General features: G+C 40.7%; 3 protein-coding genes across 3 annotated transcripts in view; 2 read left to right on the top strand and 1 right to left on the bottom strand.

Annotated features, from left to right (window-relative positions):
* LOC139329877 (mitochondrial adenyl nucleotide antiporter SLC25A24-like) overlaps positions 1-22,716 on the top strand; it is a 378,717-nt gene that overhangs the window by 38,098 nt on the left and 317,903 nt on the right. The gene's annotated exons all lie outside the window — the stretch shown is intronic.
* Positions 1-22,716, bottom strand: part of LOC139329891 (EEIG family member 2-like) — a 354,478-nt gene that overhangs the window by 26,006 nt on the left and 305,756 nt on the right. The gene's annotated exons all lie outside the window — the stretch shown is intronic.
* LOC139330682 (fibronectin type III domain-containing protein 7-like) lies at positions 161-6,999 on the top strand. Its single transcript, XM_070961727.1, has 13 exons — positions 161-214; positions 400-415; positions 597-848; positions 1,448-1,708; positions 2,908-3,171; positions 3,356-3,619; positions 3,989-4,243; positions 4,363-4,620; positions 5,070-5,324; positions 5,818-6,072; positions 6,418-6,678; positions 6,779-6,808; positions 6,968-6,999. Exons 1-13 carry the CDS (start codon positions 161-163, stop codon positions 6,997-6,999), a joined length of 2,457 nt encoding a protein of 818 aa, XP_070817828.1.

Here is a 22,716-nt window from a genome sequence, read left to right as displayed (position 1 = left end):
CAGTGGGAGTGGCCAGAGTCAAGTATTTCAACCTGACCAGTCACCAGATATGGTAAAGAAAAGCTAAAACAGTTGAGAGTGAAGCATTTTGAAAAATCTTACAGAAGTTGCAAAGTGTGAGAAACAGTGAGAGGAGTATTTTAAGAGACAGACGTGAAGAATGGGCAATATGAAGTGGCTGGTGATGTTTGTCTTGCTGGGCATATGCTCACAGGTACAGTAGACTAATAGAATGATATTATATGCATGTTGATTATTCAAATTCAGGCACAAACATTCTGTTGAGAAAAGTAAATACGCAAAACTAACATAAAAGTGGTTAACTGGTTAGTAGTAACTTGGATTAGATGTAATTACATACAATTATTGTTAATGATATTTTCCCATCTAAATTTGCAGGCTGTAGCCGAAACAGGTACTGTATGTTCTCCTTTACCATAAATTCACTACAGATGTTTATTTCACTGTCACATATGATAATGAAGGGGCACAAAACCTTGGTTCTACTATACATTTATGTGTAAAAGAATCCATAACAAGAGCAATAAACAAGTGCTTTAATAATCTCTGCTTCTTTCTTTCATCAGCTATCCAAGTATCAATGTTCTCAGCATCATCCAAGACCGTGATTCTCAGATGGACCAGGGTCGCTGGAGCCACTTCATACAAGATCACCGTCGCCCCCAAAAGCTCACCAAGCAGCCCTGTTGCATTCGCCACGTTTGGTCCAAACACAGTGTTGGGCTCCGTCACCTCTCTGGCCCCGAACATTGATTATACATTCACAGTTGAAGCTCTGGATAATTCCCAAATAGCACTGAGCACTGCAGCTGTTGAGTCATCCACAGGTGAGGTACACTCCTGTTCATACCTGAACTGTTTAAACACTTAATGACATAATATCCCCTTTAGTACTTCACTGTTGTTTTATTTTTCATTTCAAAAGCTAATTGTTTTACTGTACATTCTGGTGTTGTGTTTGACTTTGTCTTAAATTGAAAAGTTTTATTTGAACAGTTTTATGCTGCCTTTTTTAGGTGCAATAATTCACTGTTAACTTTAAAAAGAGTCTGAAAAATGAATAGTGGATGAAGAATAACAACTACTATTGCAATGTTAATTTGAATACCTAAATGTTACCTTGATGATGGGCAGATGTCAGTATACACTACACTGAGCCGAAGACCACAGAAGAGTTAGTCCCCCTTAAGTACCGTGAAAATATCTTGAGAAGAAGATTTTTTTTATTGTTTTGTTGAGTGTGTGGTTTTCTAAAATTTACCCAGGAAGATGGAGAAAAAAATAAAATGATATTTCTCATTTTAATCTTTGAAAATTATAGGGTTTAAGATGGATTGCTGAGAATATGGAGGCCGTCCCTCATTTTATAGTATGTGACCTTTTCATGGATGCCGTCTCTGACCTGAACTGACTGTGACTATTTTAGCCCCTGAGATGATGGACCCCATCCAGACAGTGAAGTCGAAGGACAGCAATACCTTGATGGTCGGGTTCAGCTTGAAGACCGGGGCGACTCATTACATCATACGAACCCAGAACAGCAATGGCTTCTACAGAGAAGACACAGTGTCCTCCTCCCCCGCTGAGATTAAGTCCCTCACACCGTACACTGAGTACACACTCAGCATCATGGCTGTGAACAGCGGAGGCCGCAGTCAGCCATCTGCTCCTGTGACTGCAAAAACAGGTACTGCTGTTTTTCACATTTATCTTTATTTGTGTGCAGAATATGTTTCCACTCCACAGCTTGGAAACTAAACCTCACAAATGAATTTAATGGTAAAATAACAACCAACAGCTGGTGGATAAGAGAAATGAGTCAGACATTCACGGAGAAACTTTGAGTAATTTTCTCATCTGTCCCCATGCCCTGCAGAGGTCATCTGATCTGCCTCTTTGTGGCCTTAGCAGAGCCAATACAGTACTGGGAGTGAATGTATACACATATCATCTTCAGTCAAATCCAGGTTTGTCTTACCCAGTAAATGCATCAGGACCCCTCAGGGCCTCTCCTGCATCTGTGGTAACTGTACCTGACGATTTTCTGTCAAACACAATGAGTTGACCTCATCTTGAGAGTATAGCCTCACCTCTCACCTCCCTTCCACCCTGGGAGGAGAAATCCGAGCCACATGTGCCAAAAAAAGAAGAAAAAAGTAACAGTTTCACCACTTTTTGTTTACCACTGTTCATCTCTGATTTAATTTTATTTCACAATCGTAGGATGCATAATATGTTTGATTCAAATGAAATAAAGCATACATTAATTTGTATATCCTTACATCTTCAGTATGTATAAAAACATACTTTCCAGTCATGTGTTAGAAACTCGTGGCCTGATGATTTTTTCCTCTTCTTTAGGTGACACATTTAAGCTAAACTCCTAGTCAGAAAACAACATAAAAACAGTAATTTTCATACTGTAATTGTCAACAGAGCCGGGGTTGTAGGTCAAATTCTGACATTACTGCTGGCATCTGTGACTACTGTCCTGATTGGTGCTTTGAAATATGTGACATCACCTTTTCCAACTAAACCACACCCACTTTGACAAGTGGGAAGAGCCAGGAGGAAAAAAAATGAATGTTGACTCTGAAATTACTAAAAGTGTTCACACAGAAAATACTCTCTACTTGTAGGATCACATCACTCACAGTAAGTGGCTGACTGACCAAAAAAAAAAAAGTTTTCAGGGTCTTTAATTTGTCTAAAGTCCGGACAAGCAGAAAATCTTGGGGACTTTAACCACACCCCACAGAGTTTTCCTACCATCCAATAAATATTCAAATTCTCTCTTTCATGTACTGATTGTGCTTCTTCGTGGCTTGTTAATGGTGGTCTTGTACAACCTCTATAAAACTTGCCAAACTTTCTTCTCCTCCACAGTTTTGCCTCCTCCTCAGATCTCCACCACCTCCTCCCCCAGCAATGACACCATCACTGTATCCTGGGCCCCTGTTGCTCATGCTGTGCAGTACAGCCTGTCCATATACAAGCTGGGCTCAAACACTGACATGAAGCGCAACACCTCCGACACCAATATGACCATCTCTGGCCTGGATGCTGGCTCTCTCTACATCATCAGGGGTTTTGCCTGGGACCTTGAGGGCCGACAGGGAGAGGGCAGTTTGTATGTCAACCAGACAACACGTAAGGAGACACTTGTGTTTTTATACTTTTTATTTGATCAACATGTTGTCTATCTGCATATCTTAATCTAAATTCACACTGGAATGTTCATCATGTATGTTTCTGCTTATGTTTTTGAGTGGTTGTGCATGTGTTTTAATGTGCACTTGATGGATCATTGGCTGTTTTTGCTATGTGTTAAAAGGACCCCCAACACCATCTGCCGTCAACGTCTCTGTGGTGATCAGTAATGGTGTGGCCGGACTCTCTGTGTCCTGGGAACTTGATCAGGAGGTCTATGGGTCCATTCAGTACCATGTGACGAGTGACCAGAACCTCACGTGTAACTCCACCTCCAGCTCCTGCATCCTGTCGGCAGTGAGCTGTGGAGAGGTTCACACCGTCCAGGTGACTGCTTCGAACGAGGCCGGGCCCAGCTACCCGTCCAACCCCGTGGTGTTCGTCACATGTAAGTGGTAGAGACTGGATTCTAATCAGAGCCACATAGCTATATCGGCTGATATTGTTTTGTTGTTTTATTTTTTTCCAGATACTGATTTTAACTTTAATACTACACAAATATCAGTTGGATCAAATTGGTTGGGAAGTGATACAGACAACAGACACTACAGAAATGTGTCAGTGTGTATGTAGTTGCCGATAGATACCGTAGGTACTGTTTATAACAAGGTAACTATCTGGTTGTTTTAGGACATTATGAACAATCAGGGAGCAGTTTTATGGAAATAGTCTTGAATTTAATCAAGTCAGTAAACCAGTGTGACCAACCTTCCTGCTGTCCTGTCCTGTTCTCTCCTGTCCTGTACTGTCCTGTCAGACCCCTGCCCACCAGAGTCTTTGGCTCTAGTGGAGTCGTCAGAAGGAAACTGCACACTGACATGGGAGGAGGTGTCTCACGCTGACAGCTACACAGCCTTCATCAAGAGAGGCGACGGCAGCGAGGAGACCTGCAACACCACCAGCAACAACTGTAGCTACCACTGCGAGTGTGGCTACACATACCTGATGTCTGTGTTTGCTCTCAACCGGGCTGGCAGAAGTCCTCAAGGAAAGGTTCTCAACTACACCACCTGTAAGTAGCAGCTGAGGTGACATGTTCAAAGATGTTGAGTCATTGAGAGGCTGGTTTTCCTCTCTTCCTGCTTCTGATCATTATAATGTTAAGTTGTTTGTATCACCTGTGTCTTTCAGTGCCCTGTTGTCCTGAGGGTGTTTCCGTCTCAGCGGTGAACACTGACACTCTGGAGATCATGTGGACGGCCTCACGGGGGGCAGAGCTGTACCAGACTCGGGCTGCAGACAGTTCAGAGGTCATCCTGTGTAATGACACGGCACCAGTGTGCGCCCTCTCTGACCTCACCTGTGACAGTTCCTACAGTGTGGTGGTGACACCCTGCAATGAAATTAGTGGATGCAACCATGCATGCACAGCTCACACCAAAGACACAGGTAAATAACCTGGGGATATTACATTTCATTTGTTAACACCCCCATTTTCATTACAACATTTTCAGTCAGACAGGTGCTAATCCTATTTTGTGTTTACAGGTGTTTCTAATATTTTGTCCACCTTATTTACATAAGGAATGATCAGGAAGTAGAATTCATGGCAGAGCTGTTTTATCGGATTTCATCAGATTGTACAGGTGTAGCTAATAAAGTGAGTGTGTAATTGTAAAAAAGCATGGATATTAAAAGCTTGTATATCTTGTATTATTAATGTATTGCCTCCTTAAATGACCAGAAATTATGAGTTGTGAATAACTGTCAATAATTGCTTTGGATGATTGCTATGATTTCCACCTCTTTTCCTCAAACATGAACTGCAGGTAGGACCCTCAAAGGTACAGTCATTATTAGTTATTATCAGAATTCCTTCTTTCCCTTGTCTCCATCAGCTCCCTGCATGCCACTCAATCTGATGCTCAATCTGAAAAACTCGTCCTGCGTCAGTGCCAGCTGGACAGCAAACAACAGCGCTGCTACTTACACTGTGAGTGCGTCAGGAGGTGATGGCGTACACACCTGTACCACCAGCGGAAACAGTTGTGACATCAGTGACCTTCACTGTGGCTCCACCTATGATGTCAGCGTTACAGCGACCAGTGCCGCAGGCCAGAGTTTACCCAGCTACTCTGACTCTCTGGAAACAGGTGAGGGGTCAAAGGTTTGGATTGATTGATTCATTTAAAAAGTACAGATGGTGACATGGTAAGTAGTCCTTTTAATCCAGATTAGTTGTGTAGTGTCAAGTAAAGCTTGGCTGAAGATCCACATGTTACTTTTACCTCATGATCCAATATGAATCCTGGTGACAGAAGATGGGAAACTGAGGGGAAACGTTAGGGACTGTATCAAAAGTGCATGTTAATGGACAAAGGGGGCGTTTCAAATTTTGGTCAAAGCTTTCTCATTTTTTTTAAGAGACATGTCAGACGAAACCAAGTCTCCTCCGATTACATCCACAATGTTCTTCTTTTTTTTCAGTCAGATATGTATTTGGCCCCATGCTCTATTATTACTTGTCAACAGCTTTCTCATTTTCATTATAGACACTTCAGTATGAGCCCAACAATTTCTGACAACTTCTGGTACAAGCCACACTCATATTAGCCATGTATCCACATGTATCATCTTCCTTTCCAGAGCCCTGCTGCCCGGTGAATCTAACAGTGGATCAGGTGACTCAGGCGATGACCAACGTCTCATGGTCTCACTCCAAAGGGGCGCATTCATTCATCACTTCTCTGACATCACCACGTGGTCACGCCCGCTGCCACACTCAGGACTCCCACTGCCTGATGGGATGCATCACTTGTGGGACAAATTACACCGTCACCATGGAGGCGTTCAGCCACAGCGGGCGAAGCTCAAACTGCACCTATCAGGGCTTCTCATCCAGTGAGTGACAATGTTTTCTGCCAATGACAAGGAAAGATTTTATAAAAGAGTATGTATACCCAGAAGATTGTTTTTCCACTAGTAAACTTCAGTGAATTACTCATCACAACAAATATTTTGTTTGCAGATAGAGACAAGGCCAGCGTGTATGTCATATGACTTAATAAGAAAACACAGAAAAAGGCAGAGGATCAGTCTGATCTGTGGTTTTAAACACTAGTCAGGATAATGCTCACAATTCTTCAAGAACAAAAACTAAAAGATACGTATGTTTGTTCATGTTATCTATCTATGAAAAAAACGAATATAGTCCATATCTTGGATTTTTATCTCTCTCCCTCATAGGTGCCTGCTGTCCGTCAGGTGTCAGGCTCTACAGGTTGGCTGGTAACTCTGTGCGGGTGTACTGGCGCAGCGCTGGCAGCAGCCACAGCTACATCACAGAGATGGTGGGCAGCAATAACAACTACACCTGCACTGCATCTCCTGGGGAGAACAGCTGCGACGTTGACAACATCCAGTGTGGGGATGCCTTTAATGTAGTGGTAGCTCCAGTCACACCAGAGGGCAGTAAAGTCATGTTCTGCCCGCAGAGACTGTACTCAGGTATACCGTTTCAGATGATTGCAGAGTAAAATAACACGTAAGGCAGCTGAAACATGGATTAATATGGATGACAACATTTTCTTTTTTTCTGCTCTCTCAGTCACTTGCTCAGGGAGTAACGTTGGCATGGGTGAGTATGTTAACATTCTGAACTTTAATCTGCATAAATATCTTTAAGGCTATTTGAAGTTAAAATCATTGACACCACACACTGACACTTATTGGTGAGTGAGCAAAAGATTTCAAATGTATGATTTTTGTAATATCATTTCAACCTGTTTTTCTCCAGTGCTTTACAGAGGGAAGAGAAGTGTGGACTAGTACAGAGTAAGTAAATGTACGGTCATCATACTGTAGTGTAATACATCTGACCTGCAGTGTAAGCTTGACATTGCAGACAATGATAACATATACAGCTTGGTCATGTCAGTGAGCATACATCTTTCCTTATGGTCAGACTTTGTTGTTCACTGATGTCTCCCTCTGCTGGTCACAATGAAACATTACTTGCATTTTTAACAGTTCTGCATAAAAATAAATCCATCACCGATTCCTGGCTTTGCTGTTTTAAGATGTCAAATTTTAGTAAAGTACTACAGTAAATATAGAATTCCTGCAAGCTGAATCTTTGTTGTTTTGTCTTTACAGCCTCCTCTCCACAGATACAACAAACACTCCCATCCTGTTCATCTTCCTCCTCCTTCTGCATCATCTCTGCTCTACTGGAATGAAGCCATGCTGATAACTAAATAGACAAACTGAACAATAATAATACAACAATATTAATAAACAAACCATTAATAAACAACTATTGATCAGAAATAAACATGCCATGACACATAGGTGATAACATGATGAAATTAGATGTTGTTCAGTGTTGTCAAGCTGCCTTTAAAAGATATTCATGTATCAGTGCCAAGCAAAACAATCACTGTGCCCTCAGCAAACACGATCAAGCACTTAAGTATGACAAAGAGACTGACAAGCAAATGACAAGAGTAAAATCATGGTATAGATTTAGCAAATGTAAAAAAAGTTTCTCATATGAAAACATTTGATCCACAAAGAACCAGTACTAAATTTCTATAATGACTCAAGGTGCAACAAGCTACTTTGGATTGGATTTGGAGTTTACCTTATCCCTGAGCTATTAAAGACTCCAAACAAATGATCTTATCAAAAAAGAAAAAGAAAATCAATTGGCGAATCAGTAACAGGGCCCCAACAGACATTTAAAACCACCCATGAAACATTTTGCCCCTTCATTTAAAGAATTATTAATTGAATTGACCAAATTGAAACACATTTTTTAGCTCCAGCCCTAAATAGGAAGCCTCCTGAGGATAAGAGGCAGACAGTGATCTTTGTGTCTCACCCTGCAGCATGCACTGTCCACACTGTGCTGCTGCTTGTTCTCAGGAAGACTTTAACTGTTTGCAATATGTGTCACTGTGGTTGTGTAAACCTGATGCATATTACAGTTAATAAAGAATTCCCAGCATCATTTTTGTGTTTCCTGGTTTGTTCTTCACATAGACATGCTTTACAAAATCAAAGGGAGGACATCAACCTTTACATTTTTTCATCTAAATCTTGTCTGTAACTGAGCTGTTGAAACTTTCACCAGGGATTTTCTTTGCCATGAAAATTAGATACAGCCAATATGACTTTCTTTCTTTCTTTCTTTCTTTCTTTCTTTCTTTCTTTCTTTCTTTCTTTCTTTCTTTCTTTCTTTCTCAAGGATGAGTGGGCACAATTTTAGTCTGCACACACTCACCACGTCCTTCTGCTGCTTTAAAGAAAGAGACCTGGCTGGAAGATCTTTTGTGTTCAGCTTGTGTGCTTTAGCTTTTCATAAGCTATATTCTGCTCGGACACTTTCGTGCAAAGGTGTATAGTTTCATTACTGGGACAAGTCAGACAGCCAATCAGAGATTTGGATGAATTACCTGTAATTTCCCAGTGACCAATGTGAACAGCTTGGGATATAAAGAATCCCTGAGGAGATCTACACAATAGATGTGTGTACTGAGGTCCACAGGTCAACAGGATTACAAATAAAAAAAGGGGTGTTTATGGCACTTCATGGTTTCAGCAGAAAAGCCGTTTCCATGAAATTAAATCTAATTGTGTGTCAGTGTTCCTGGAATGATAGAAAACAACTTTTCAAACATGGCAGACATGATGAATCTGGTCATAACACTAATGCTGTTCATTTGTTGTCTAACCCTTTGGTAGCTGTTCATTTGTATTGTTTTTTTAGGCACATTTACCAAGGCCACACATTTGTCCATTTTCAAATGCAGGGGGGTCATCCCCATTGTTAGTAAAATGACCAAAATGCATCCCCCCTGTTAACATGCCATGCCCTGTCCCCATCCATCCTAGAAGCAGAGAGAGCAACGAGACAGAGGGGTTGTTTAGTTGAATATGTCGACTCATTGACCTGTTTCTGTCTGAAGTTTGCACAAGTTTGAATCTGTGGCCCTGACAATGGAAAAATCAGCAAATAGGAGATGGTTTTGTAACTGGGCCTGCTCTTCCTTCTGGCAGTTTCACCTTAGACCTATGAATCAGAATCAGAAATCCTTTATTAATCCCCGAGGGGAAATTGTTTTCGTTACAGAGCTCCTTACAGGAATGGAATTAGAATAAAATTAGAAAAGAAAGAAAAGAGAGAGAACTATATATATAAAAGGCAAATATAAAAACAAATATTTAAATTGAGGATATATATATAAAACAAAATATACCACAAAATATAGACAGAATATACAACAATATATATATACTGAGAAAACAAACAGTATATACAGACGGGTGTGCAAAGCAGTATACGGATGTGCAAAGTATTACAAATGAATGTGCAAGTAACGAATGTGCAAAGTTTAGTCAAATATGTAACAGATGAGTGAAAAGTCCAAGGGCCATTCAGAGGGAGGAGTTGTACAGGTTGATGGCCACAGGCAGGAATGATTTCCTGTAGCGTTCAGTCCTTAGTTTTGGTGGAGTCTTTCACTGAACGTACTCCTGTGCCTGGCCAGTACATCATGAAGTGGGTGTGAGATGTTGTCCATGATAGTCCGTAGCTTATTTAGCATCCTCCTCTCTGACACCACCGTCAGAGACTCACACTCCATCCCCACAACGTCACTAGCCTTGCGGATCAGTTTGTTGAGTCTGTTGGCGTCTGCCATCCTCAGCCTGCTGCCCCAGCGTGCAACAGCATAGAGAATAGCACTTGCCACCACAGACCCAGAGAAAATCCTGAGCATAGTCCAGCAGATGTTGAAGGACCTCAGTCGCCTCAGGAAATAGAGACAACTCTGGCCCTTTATGTAGAGAGCGTCAGTGTTCTTACCCCAGTCCGCACAGTATGTGTGCTTGCAACATGTTGCACATACTGTGGTCTGCCAGTCAGGTAATCCACAATCCAGGACACTAGGGGAGCGCCACCGGCATCGTGGTCAGCTTATCACCCAGTAGAGCTGGACGAATGGTGTTGAATGCACTGGAGAAGTCAAAAAACATGACCCTCACAGTGCTCGTCGGCTTGTCCAGGTGGGCATAGACACGGTTGAGCAGGTAAATGATGGCATCCTCAACTCCAAGTCGGGGCTGATAGAGTCTCTATAATTTAAAAAATTCTCTATACTGAATAAAGACTATAAAATATTCAATATTATAGTGTAGCCTACATCCTAGCATCAAATTCATAGTTACAGTGACAAGTAGCAATGTGTGGTTGCTCCCATTGGGTCATCCCTCCTGATAAAAACTGATTACAAATCTGTCTGTCTGTTCATATGTATATAATATACTCCTCACACCACCGTAATTAAATGACATGGAACCTTATGCTGACATTACACATACTGTACATATATAGTTTTGTGGTAGGTGTTTTTGATAAGAAGCACAGGAAGAAATTGTGTCAGATGTGTCAGTCAAATAAGTAAGAATACCAGATGAACTTGCTTTGCAGGCTAACCCATGTCTTACTATGGAAAAATATTAGAATTTGGAGCAGTTTCATGAGTAAAAGCAGCTCAAGGCTTTCTTTGTGATCATAACCCATACAGGAGTGTATATATTCATTGTCAATCTCTGATGCAGAGCCAAATTGTGTCTCAAAGGTTGACAAATATATATTGATCCACACGAGGATCCTTAGAATTGTTTCGTAAATCACTATTCCCAGTAGCAACAAGAAAAGCAATGAGCTCACAGGAACTCATATGCATGAAAATACTGGAGCACTCAGCTTCACATTTTAATGCTCATGGCAATGGATGTCACGGTAAGTCATTAAGGTGCAGGGGAAAGATAATTGAATGCAGAGGTGCCAACGTGACCTCAGGATATCCACCAGCTTCACAGGGCACCCATCCCTGCCCTGCCCCCTTTTCACAACACAGGTTTCAGTTGGCTTTAGTCCCTCAAAACACAAAAGGTTCTCATTTTGTTTGTGTACAGGTACTGAGAAAATAGCATGAATGTTCAAAAAAGCTTTATTTTACAACATCAAGAAATTCTTCAATCTGTATACCTCAACACATCCCCCAATAGTTTACCATTCAATACTCCACTCAACAACAACAACAACAACAACAACAACAACAACAACAACAACAACAACAACAGATCAGTAGCTGACCAGAAACTGCAATGTAATTCAGTTTGAGCTGGAAAAGCAATGCTGCCCATCCCATTCTGTGCTGTATAGTGATGTGTCTTTGTGCCACAAACCACTAAAGCATGCTGTATTATATATGAATGTAATACTGTATGTGGTATGCAATGTAAAAAACAGTACAGTATCCAAGTCTGGAGATGGTCCCAAATGTACCACCTTTGAAAGACACCATGCCCACATACACAACACATCAACAACACCTCAGAAAGATCACTTGTACCTATTGGCTCCAATGGGTCCAGAGCTTCTCAAAACTAGTTGCTTGTTAGTATCAAACAGATTTAAAATGACATCAGTACAGTAACCATATCCATGTCACTGAACAAATACCCAGGAAGCATTAGTCAGATGATTTGACATCATCTGACATCAAGACATCTAGATTCAAAGTTGGCTACATTAATGTGAAAACTGAAAGGTTTTTTAGATGTCTAGGTAGCACATAATCATTGTTTCAATAGCACTTAAATTACTTGTACTACAGTGTGTCTTTCGACCCTGCTTCACACTGTCAAAGTGGTCCAAACAGGGATTAGATGTATTTTTCAGGTGAGAAAAATATTTAACCGACTTTTGATAAAGACGTCTAGAAGTGTTTTGACTTGCACAACACAGAATCAGTGCTGACACTGCTTTGACTTTACTATTCAGCTATTAGATGTTTCTTTTTCATCCTCCTTCTGGAGATTCTCTGAATTTATTGCATGTGAAACTGATTGCGCATCCAGTCAACTCTATTTGTGTTCTGATGACTATTGTCTTAACATCGTTTTTTGGAGCAGGTGCAGACTGGGCTATGACTAAAATGACTTGAGACGTTTCTGGGAAGTTGCATCATAACATGCTCAATACCTGCGACCTTTAACAGCATCTACTCCAGCACACAGCCACATAAACAGACAATAAAATATCAAGAGGCTCACATCACTTGTCCCTATTCGCAGTGCTTTAAAATTGCTGTATTGTTTAAGCAGGGCAGCTTAGGTTTCCTGGCAGCTTCATGGCCTGTATCCACTTTCATGTTGACTTCCTTTTTTCTAATACCGACGAAGAGCTTGGAGGTGATAGGCCTTTATTCTCCTGTGATAAAAGGCCCTTTTCAGCCCAGCATGTAGCCTACTTAAAGCCAGCTGAGGGATTAGCCTATGGAGGAAAATAACATAGTTCATCAAAGTCCATTACCAAACCTTTACAAGCTAACAGCTTACAAGAGACGCAACTAACAGTTTTATGCATCATGTGTTTTGTACACAAGTACAAGTACAGCCCGTTTAGATGGAGTCCCAATTCCCAAGTTTGCATTCTTGACTTCGGTTTCAGTGTCACTTGTCTCCTTTGCTTGGGCGGCCCCTCCCAAGCCTTTATCTCTTTGGTTCAGGTCATTCACTGTTTTCCCATGTATTGTTAAAGGGATGGAAAAAAAAAGTGAACACAGAAACATGGCCATGTGTGAAGCCGGAGCATGCCTTCAGATTTTTCCAGTAGCTTGGATGGGGATGAGGATGGAAAGAGACAGAAATAAAATACAGACCTCTGACAAGAAAGAGAGAAATAAAGAATATGACAGAAAACGAAAGGATGACATGTTTAATGTCTGGACAGCTTTTACTCAGCTTGCTCCTGTATGGGTTGATGCTGAGTGATGATTCTATTCATGGGAGACAGGTTGTGTTAGTAGGTCAGGAGAGTTGAAGCAACATGTTAACTGTGGCCCCTGAATACAAAAGTTATGGCATTGCTGCGATAAGATCAAAGTTGGTCAGGCACCTGGGGTCCGTTTGAACTGAATCACTGGACCAGAAAGTGGATCACCTCCTTTCTTTTCCCTTGAGTCCGTTGTGTTACATTATTGATTCGTATAGGTGAGTGCAGTTTGGTGATGAGTCTGGACTATGATGTCACAATATTGAATATTTCTTTGCAGTCTTTCTCCATTTTCTCTGTGAGGATCTGATGTTCAAGGTTCTCATGTCCAATGCTCTGTCTTATATTGTAGCCAAGCCAGTAAATGATGAGATGATGAGCTAACACAACCTTAGTTGTTGAGATCTGACTGCAAAACGTTAACACAATACTTACTGGTAACCCTTCTCTTTGTCACATACAAGTGTGTGTGTGTGCTCTTTGGATACATTGAATAAAAAGTACTGTCATCATCAACCGTTGATTTAGAGCCAATTAAAATCTATTGTGTTTAATCATATTTTACTCTCTACGACCCCAACAGAACAAACAGACTGGACTTCTGAAACATGTCATCAGATTTCAGAGGTTCTCAGAAAATGAAGATAATTAGGAAAGGTTATTAAGTATCAAGCTGATAAAATGAGTTATTGTGTACTACAGCAGTTTCATAATATAAATGCATTTGAAAGTTTCACTAGAGATTTTGTACATCTAACACCGCTGTTCAGAAACAAACAAAGACAAGACCTGTTCAAGTTTGCAAATTGCAGGCATAAGAGCAACATACTGTAGGATGCACAGGAACACATTTATGCTGCTGGAAACAGTTCCACAATGAAACAGACTAATCAGTTATGAGACAAAATTCCCTTATTATACAAACTGGGAGATACATAAGAGTCAGTGTGACACACACACACACACACACACACACACACACACACACACACACACACACACAGAGGAGAGAGAGCGAGAGAGAGAGAGAGAGAGAGAGAGAGAGAGAGAGAGAGAGAGAGAGAGAGAGAGAGAGAGAGAGAGAGAGAGAGCTTTTCATCTGTGACTTCAGGTAAATTCACCGAACTCTCATCCATCCATCCTGCCCTCCATCCCTCCCTCCTGATTGCCTGGGGCTGTTGGTGGGACAGTCTGGCCCCATTTGGGGAATACTGATTGGTTCCCATGCATGCTGGGCTGAAGCCCAGAGCACCTTTTGTATTTTGCTCCCTTGTATACTAAACTGATTGTTATCCCGCACTCAATGTCAAAGATGGGATTGTTGGGAGCCATAGGCTTTTCGTTAGCTTTGGTATCTCTAACTCAGGTAAATATCATGTTTTATGTTAAAACCTTTAAAACTCAACTGTATGGATATAGCTTTAGAATGTTCATTGCATGTTATTGATTTATTTGTTGTGATTTACAGATACCTTACAGCGCAGAAGGTAAGTAAACCAAGAAATTCAGTTTAAATAGTATTTTAGACCCAAGATGTGTGTTGGCATAACTTGGAAAGAAATGTGTATTATATTATATTATATTATATTATATTATATTATATTATATTATATTATATTATATTATATTATATTATCTTGGATCACTGGAGCTAATGAAGTCACACTAAATGGAAGTTACCCAGTCTTGTTCAGAAAAAATAAAATAATGGCAAGTATCCAAAGTTCTGCGTGTGTGTGTGTGTGTGTGTGTGTGTGTGTGTGTGTGTGTGTGTGTGTGTGTGTGTGTGTTGGCGATGTTATTTATTGCTCAGTGACCTCAAATAACTTTTTTTTTTTTTTTTTCCTTACAGGGTGCAGCATCTTGTCAGCGACGCCCTCAGGCCCCTCGTCGATTCTGGTAAAATGGAAAAAATATAATGGCTCAACAAACTATTTTTTGGACCTTCGGGTGAAAAACAATACAAACATTGCACCGGTTGTGGTGACCCTGCCAGCCACCGCGACACAGAAGGATGTCAACGGTCTGAGACCAGGAACCGAATATAATGTGACTCTCAAAGTCTTTCAGTTCTACTTTGTGGTCTGTGTGGATACAGATTTGGCGTCCACAGGTAAAGAAGGGAGACGGTTAACACAACATTTACAAAGAATAGTTGTAACACCTCTTAAAATGTGCTAGCAATTGGAATCACTGGGATCTCAGGGTTCACATTGTGACATACATTTATAAACATATATCATATTTACACAGAATTTAAAACGATTCTTTATAAAGGGAGCTCCAAAAGAGTCACTTGAACCCGAAAGTATTCATAAGATGTATCAAATTATGGTGTATTCTGGCCGTGTCTTTACGCGCAAAAACGCGCAATTACGCACGGACGCAACGCAGCTATGTAGCATCCTAAACGATGCTTTCTCCTCCTGCTCTTTTCTCCCAGTCCCCGACACATCGCAGATAGTCAATGGCCAGGCACTGTCAAGTACCTCGATTATGGTCGAATGGACTGAAGTACCCTCGGCGGACCAGTACTACCTGCTGGTGCGCTCTCAGACCACCAAAGAGACGCTCAACCTTACCTACACCAGCTTGACCGCAGTGGTGGAAAACCTGCATCCTTCCACGAACTACGACTGTTACATCTACACAGTTAACCATGCCGGCTTTGGAGACAAAAGCAAAGTGAGGACCATCACGACCTGTGAGTGATCAGTTTATCACTTGATCTGCATGTTGATAGCAGAACCTCAAAACCCTGCTAGTTCACTTAATGCACGTAGATGATTGATGACCAAAAGGAGATATTACTCAGTCTACTCATTTTCAGATTTTTAACAGAAATTGTTCAGATGATATTCTAGTTATTAATCATTGATGCAAATTTATTTATTTGGGTTAATGAATTAGCTTCATGGCTGGAAAAGCTACATATAGTTACAAAGATCACACAGAGTCAAGTTATTATGGTTTACTGTGTTCTATGGACAGTGACTACAGCTAAAGTGAACGTATGAATGTAGCATTAAACGGCATTAAAATATTACACCCCCAGAACAAGTACGAAGTACTAAAAGTGCCAAAACTGTCCATTTGGTGCTGCTGATTTAAGTTACTACAGCTGCTATAAACTGATCCTCAGGTGGGACTTGAGTGTCAAGGTCATATTAAATATGGGGTCAAGTCAAGTCAGTTTAATAACGAAAATCACAAATTAGCCGCAAAGGGCTTTATAATCTGTGCAGAAAACAACACCCTCTATCTACAGTAGTGACTCTAATACAGATTCCAAATTGTCAGTTCACCAAAAATCAAGACACTGCTTTGACTAAATTAGAAGATATGTATTTTTGTCATTTATGTGAACTGACCCTTTAACATTGCTGAACTTGGCATTGGCTGTAAACTGAACGGTAACAGTGGCCCTGTTGGCTTCTTGAAATCAAGGAGGCCACAGAAATAGGTTTCAAACTAGTACATAAAAAGAAATTCAGTCATACACTGAGTATTGGCTGACATACATTATCAAGTTGAATGACATCCCATCTATAAATCCTTCTGTTTCTCTGTAGTGGTGGAGCCTCCAGTGGGCATCACAGCAACACAGACTGGCCGGGATACAGCAAGGGTGTCGTGGCAGCCGGTGGAAGACGTTCTCCTGTACCAAGTCACCATCCGGGACAGTGACGAACCCACCAGCCCGCCATCTGTGTACAATGTGTCAGACACCAAGCTGGATGTTCATGGCATCCTCCCGTGTTCCACCTATCTGATATCAGTGTCCTCATTCAACATGTTCCTGGTGCCGAGCGAGTCCAGAGACCACACATACACCACCAACAGTGAGTCGGCAGAGCCAAACCAATATCAATAACTCAGTGATTAGGATCTAGGTCGGCTATTCTCTCTGAGGTGTTCCTTTCAGACATGCAGAATATGATCCTTAGGGGGAAAGGATTCAGGTACCCTGACAACCTACTTGTTGTCGAGATCTTCATGAAAACACAAACCCTAAGAACAAACAGAAATCTAAGATGATTATTTTAAGCTATTTGATTAAATATGGGATATAAAACTTAACAGTATATTGTCAAGTTGGGCCTATCAGAGATAATGCAAATCAAGTCCAATCAGGATCCATGGACAAAATGGGTCTTGATGAGATACTTCAATCACCCCATCAGTATTTCTTGGCTGACAGCTTCTGATTTAAAATATATAAATTGACAGTCCACTACATTCAATTTTATTTTTTGTGTATAATACTCTAACGCACTGTGTTCCTTGCAGCGCTGACACCAGTTTCATCAGTCACTGTTGACTACACCTGCACCACTCACTCTGCTATGGTGCATTGGTCGGCTGTGTTTGGAGCGGACTCCTATAAGGCGACGGCGGTGGGCGAAAATGGCACGCAGCTGACGTGCACCAGTCAGAGGACCAGCTGTGTGATCATTGGCCTGAGCTGTGGCCAGAGCTACACGGTGCATGTAACACCGATGTCAGAGAGCTGCAAAAACATTCTGAACACCACCTCGGCTATTTTTCAGACCGGTGAGACACAATCATCACAAAGAAAAAAACAAGGGTCACTGAAGATGAACTATCAGACATACACACCTGTATACATACATAGTGACATCCTCTCCAAAGCCTCCAAAATAAGTTCAATAAAGAGGGTGTGACCAGCCCATAAAAACTCAGCTGAGTCATTTTGTAAACCTTTCTTCTTTTGGATTGGATGGCATTTCCTCCAGTGACTCAGCAGTATCTGTTTAGCTGTTGTGCACAGCAAAATGATCCACCTCCTTTCAAAAGAGGAGAAGTCAGAGTCTTGATTGATTGAACCAAATTTGAAGTGCTGGACATGTCCACAGCACATGTAAAATAGAAGCTTTGTGCACTTCCACATTATTATTATTATTATTATTATTATTATTATTATTATTATTGTGATGCTGATTATTATTATTATTAAACTTTGTAACAGTGGCTTTCTGTGATAAATTTGAAGTTTCCAATCTTAAACTGAGTTAACACTGATGACATCACTGTGACATCATCAGGCTTATTTTCTAGACTGTGGAAAGCTTCTCCAGAGCTCCAGGAGATACAATACAGATGGTTTTGAGTAAGCAGCACTCCTCATTACAAGTAAACTGAGCATCATGTGCATAAAATCAGTGGAGTGCCCTTTAAAATATGAGTTTGGCCCAGTTGCATCCATTGTACCAAAGTTCATCGTTTTTCTGAGCAGTGATGGTTAAGTTACATGTCACCAATATAAATGACTGTATACTTGAATCATACTTTTTTTTTTTTTTCCAGAAATTGCATTTGTTATTATTTCTGAAAAGCATATTTATGCTAATGTAGAACCAAATTGAAAAGTGTATCATTCATTCAGAAAGACTGATTGCAATTACATGAAACATGATTAGCCACCAAAATTGCTTTGTATTATACATTGGCTGACTCAGGATCAGACTTTTCATGTGTTTGTCCTATCTATTAACTCAGCTGAGACCATGAAACCTCACACATCTGTTGATTTTGTCAGTCTCATTATCAGATTCATCAGTTTAGAAAAACAATATTTCAGAGTGACTGGAAATATGTGCAGATTCATCCCACTTTACCAAGGTTTGAGACCAAAACACAAACTCAGAACCCTGCTTTGGATTTGGTAATTATTTTACAGAAGACAATCAACCATTAACCAGGATATTAAATTTCTGGCTGACAGAACGCTCCACCCTGTCATGTATTTTGTGCAAACTCTTAATCCTTTCATCTCACATATCACTCTATTCTGTGAGACAGCCTGCTCGAGATTTTCTGTCCGACCCCACCCCTGGGGCCACCACTAAGTTGTCCGAACTTGGATGATGTTGAGTATGATTTAATGACAAGTATCTGTGACTTGTGATGTTTACAGCCATTTAATACTTGAAACAAAATATTGAACAACTTAATCTGGTGATGAACCTTTTCGCAACAGCCTAAAGACACAAGCAAAAGCAAACAGCGTCATTTTTACATGATTTTGATTCAGTCTTTTAATAGTAAAGTTTTTACTCTGTATAGTTCTAATATTCACAGAATATGATCCACATTTGACTTCTGACATTAAAATCATATTAAACTGATAATTAGATTCAAGATTGCATTGTGGATTGGACTTCAAAATTGGGCTGTGAAGTTAAAATCTTTATTTGTTTTTACCTCAGGGTAAGAATCACTGTGGTCAAATCAGTCAGCAGTCATTTGGGAATTGCTGTTTACAACTTTTTTCACCCACTTGTTTTGTTTGGTGTCTAAATTCACACATTTATTTGAGTGCATCACTATAGATGTCAACTTTGAAAACTGGGTCTCCCATTGAGCTCCACTGTCTATATCATATTGTGTTGTGTTCAGGCCACTAAGAATGAGCCTGTGTTTGTGTTAAACCTGACACCTCGTACAGTGAAAAGCAACACAGGCGCGTAATCTTCAGCATCAGGGCATTTTAACCTGAAAAGGGATTTGAGCCACTTGAATTTGATGTTGATATTTAACCCCATTTGCCTTTTTTTAATCTATCTATCTATCTATCTATCTATCTATCTATCTATCTATCTATCTATCTATCTATCTATCTATCTATCTATCTATCTATCTATCTATCTATCTATCTATCTATCTATCTATCTCTGTGATGCGGATGGGATTGATGGTGAAAACTGGTTTACACTGTTTTGATTAATATATAAATATCTATTTCTTTTTCAGTTCCCTGTCCTCCCAAGAACTTGGAGTTATTGAGAGATTGTTCCAGTGACGTCATTGTCTTTTCCTGGGAGCACACAAACAATACAGACCACTACTTGGCCAGCGCAGTGGACACTCAGGTACTGTATTCTGGAACAAAAATGTTTGCAGCAAAACTTTTTTATCTAAGATGCATTTTTGTAAGAAATTTGAATCAATCAATCAATCTTGAATAAAAATCATTTTGGCAAATTTGCACTCTTACTGAGAGTTACGAGAGATGACCAACATCACTCTCATGCCTGTACGTTAAATTTGAAACAGAGACTTAGCTTAGCTTAGCTTAGCATAAAGACTGGAAATGAAGAGACATAGCTAGCTTTCTGTCCAAGAGCAGAAAATCTACCCACTGACACCTCTAAAGCTAACAAATTAACACATCATATCTTGTTTGCTTAATTTACTGTTCAAAAATGTGAAATAATGACAGGAGGTGTTTATATAGGAGGCATAACTATATGCCCAACTATTTCCTGGCTGGGAGCTATGACTTCCTGACATCTCTCCTGGCAAACGGAGGGCAGCTTGACGTTTTTACCCTTCACAAGAATCCATATCCATTTTCCCCGGAATGCTGAATTACTGGAGTCTGTAGTTTAGTGCATGTTTGAAATATTTTGTGATTTTCTCTACTCAGGGAATGGTCCAGGAATGTCTGACTGATGACAACTCCTGTTATTTCACACACACAGTGTGTGGACGACACTATTACTTCACGGTCTACTCCATCACAGGGGAGTGCAGAAGTGAGACTAGCTCCACTGTTGACATTCGCACAGGTATGACTACCTTATCTCCACAGTTGTGGTACATATACACATTATTTTATGTAACAAAGCTTAACTTTGTGTAACTTTTTGCTAATTCTTATTTGTCTTGTGAGTTATGTAATCATTTTGTCTCCTCCGGCCTCTAAGTAAAGTATTCAAGTACAAAAAATCTGAGACAGAAAAATCTCTCTCTTTTTTTTATAACAAACATGTGCAACCAGTGAGAAAGGGTCACAATACATCACAGTAATATAATTTCCATAATTGAAAGTTGCTACAACTTTTGTACAACACAATTCAAAACATTAGTGCTTGCTCAGTGAATAGCTGAACTGGGCTCTGAGATGGTTGTCCACTATCATGTGAGCGCCCTCTGGTGGAAACTCTTAAAATCTGATTCAATGACATTGATGACTGCCCTTCTGGAAAAGTACAATATTATTTCAGCTCTTGTAAGCTTGTGATTTTCAGTTATTTTCTTCTATAAATCTAGAAATTGCAAAAACAAGCATTTTTAAGAATAAAGTAAAATAAGCTAACCCTTGAATTTATTTGCTTCCAGCTCCCTGCATTCCCCAGAATCTGGAAACGTCAGCCGACTGCAGATCAGATGTTCTGCTAAGCAAGTGGGACCTTGCTGAGGGGGCTTTGCGCTACACTGTGGAGGCCTTTGGCAACAAGGGAAACAACAGCCGCTACAACTGCAGCTCAATGTCCAACAGCTGCGCCATAGAGGGCGTCCATTGTGGAGAGTACTTGACAATTTACATCACAGCTTTTGACAATGAATGTGCAAGCCCGAGGACACTGGGGCCAGTGGCAGAGACAGGTGAGGAAAAGTTGTTAGGGCCTGGCTGTTTGATATCAGAAAAAGTAGAAGAAGTATTCATATATCTGCATGTGAATACTTATTTTATGTTGTCACCCTAGTTTTAAAAACAAAGCAAAGTTTAAGGCATCAGTCAGCTATGGTTGTGAGTGAGTGATTGAGTTAATGTCAGGATGGACTTGAAGGTTGAGAGGTGAGAGGGTAATTTATTCTCACTCTGATATGTCCTCTAGTCCCATGCGCTCCTCAGCATGTATCAGCAGTGAAGGAATGTGGAGCCGATTCCATCATGATGACCTGGAGCAGCGGCAGTGCAATTTTCTACGTGGCCATGGCGATGGACAGTAATGGCGTCATTCACAGCTGCAACTCCATGAATCTGACCTGTGAGATAGAGGGGTTGAAGTGCAGCACCAATTACACGGTGTACGTCATCGCCTCCAACTTCCTGTGCAACAGCTCTAAGAGCGAGATGATCACCATAGAGACAGGTACTGTGAGGCTACTTGTTTTTTTGTTTGTCTTTTTCTGGGTTATTTTACTGTGAAGCTGCTTGGGTATCCTTTGGGTATCCTCCAAAAGGAGATGCAGGAACACGCGTCTTCCATCTGAGGGAAGCTTTGAGTCAGTTGTAAGGTTTAAAATTTTAAAACTTTGTCTGGTAGGACAGGGCAATGTTACTGTTATATACATGCATGTGGAGTTGATGAATTTCATGATTAAATTCTCTATCAGCATTTCATTTTCAAGTGTCCAAAATCTAATAATATTTTGTTTCATTCTGATACTCATCTGTCCCTTTGCCTCACTTCAGCTGCTTGCCCACCGGATCATGTTATGGCCTCCCTGGACTGTGCAGCCAATGAGGCTTTGATTTCGTGGCATGGCCAGCCCAGAATGAACTCCTACACCGCCACCATCGTGGATGAAGATCAAGGACTTCTCAGCTGCAGCTCCACAAACACTAGCTGCAGGATACCCAACCTTAAATGTGGCCAGTTTTATACTGTAACTGTCTGCCACCATGATGGCATGTGCCCCAGCATGCCTTCTGAGGCCATCTATATGGAGTCTGGTAGGAGACATGTGATTCTTCCCTTCATGTCACTATATAATAGTGATAATGTTGTGTTTGCAGCTTGTAGAGCTGAATCCAAGTGGTCAAAAAAATCAAGGTTTAAGTTCAGCAGAGGTTGACAACGTGCTTCATATGTTGATGAAAGGTAAATCAGGCAGTGCAGAGATGAGCCTGACAAGATGAGTCAGAGAAGTTCCAAAATGGCCAC

Source organism: Chaetodon trifascialis, chromosome 4, assembly GCF_039877785.1.
Source record: "Chaetodon trifascialis isolate fChaTrf1 chromosome 4, fChaTrf1.hap1, whole genome shotgun sequence".
Classification (NCBI taxonomy): Eukaryota; Metazoa; Chordata; class Actinopteri; order Chaetodontiformes; family Chaetodontidae; genus Chaetodon; species Chaetodon trifascialis.
This window is presented reverse-complemented; position numbering and strand designations above follow the sequence as displayed.

Bases quoted from the DNA above. Each gene is read 5' to 3' on its own strand.
- LOC139330682 (XM_070961727.1), top strand. From the start codon at position 161: ATGGGCAATATGAAGTGGCTGGTGATGTTTGTCTTGCTGGGCATATGC. The intron at 4,244-4,362 runs GTAAGTAGCAGC...TGTGTCTTTCAG, and splicing joins GGTTCTCAACTACACCACCT to TGCCCTGTTGTCCTGAGGGT. The intron at 6,073-6,417 runs GTGAGTGACAAT...TCTCCCTCATAG, and splicing joins CTATCAGGGCTTCTCATCCA to GTGCCTGCTGTCCGTCAGGT.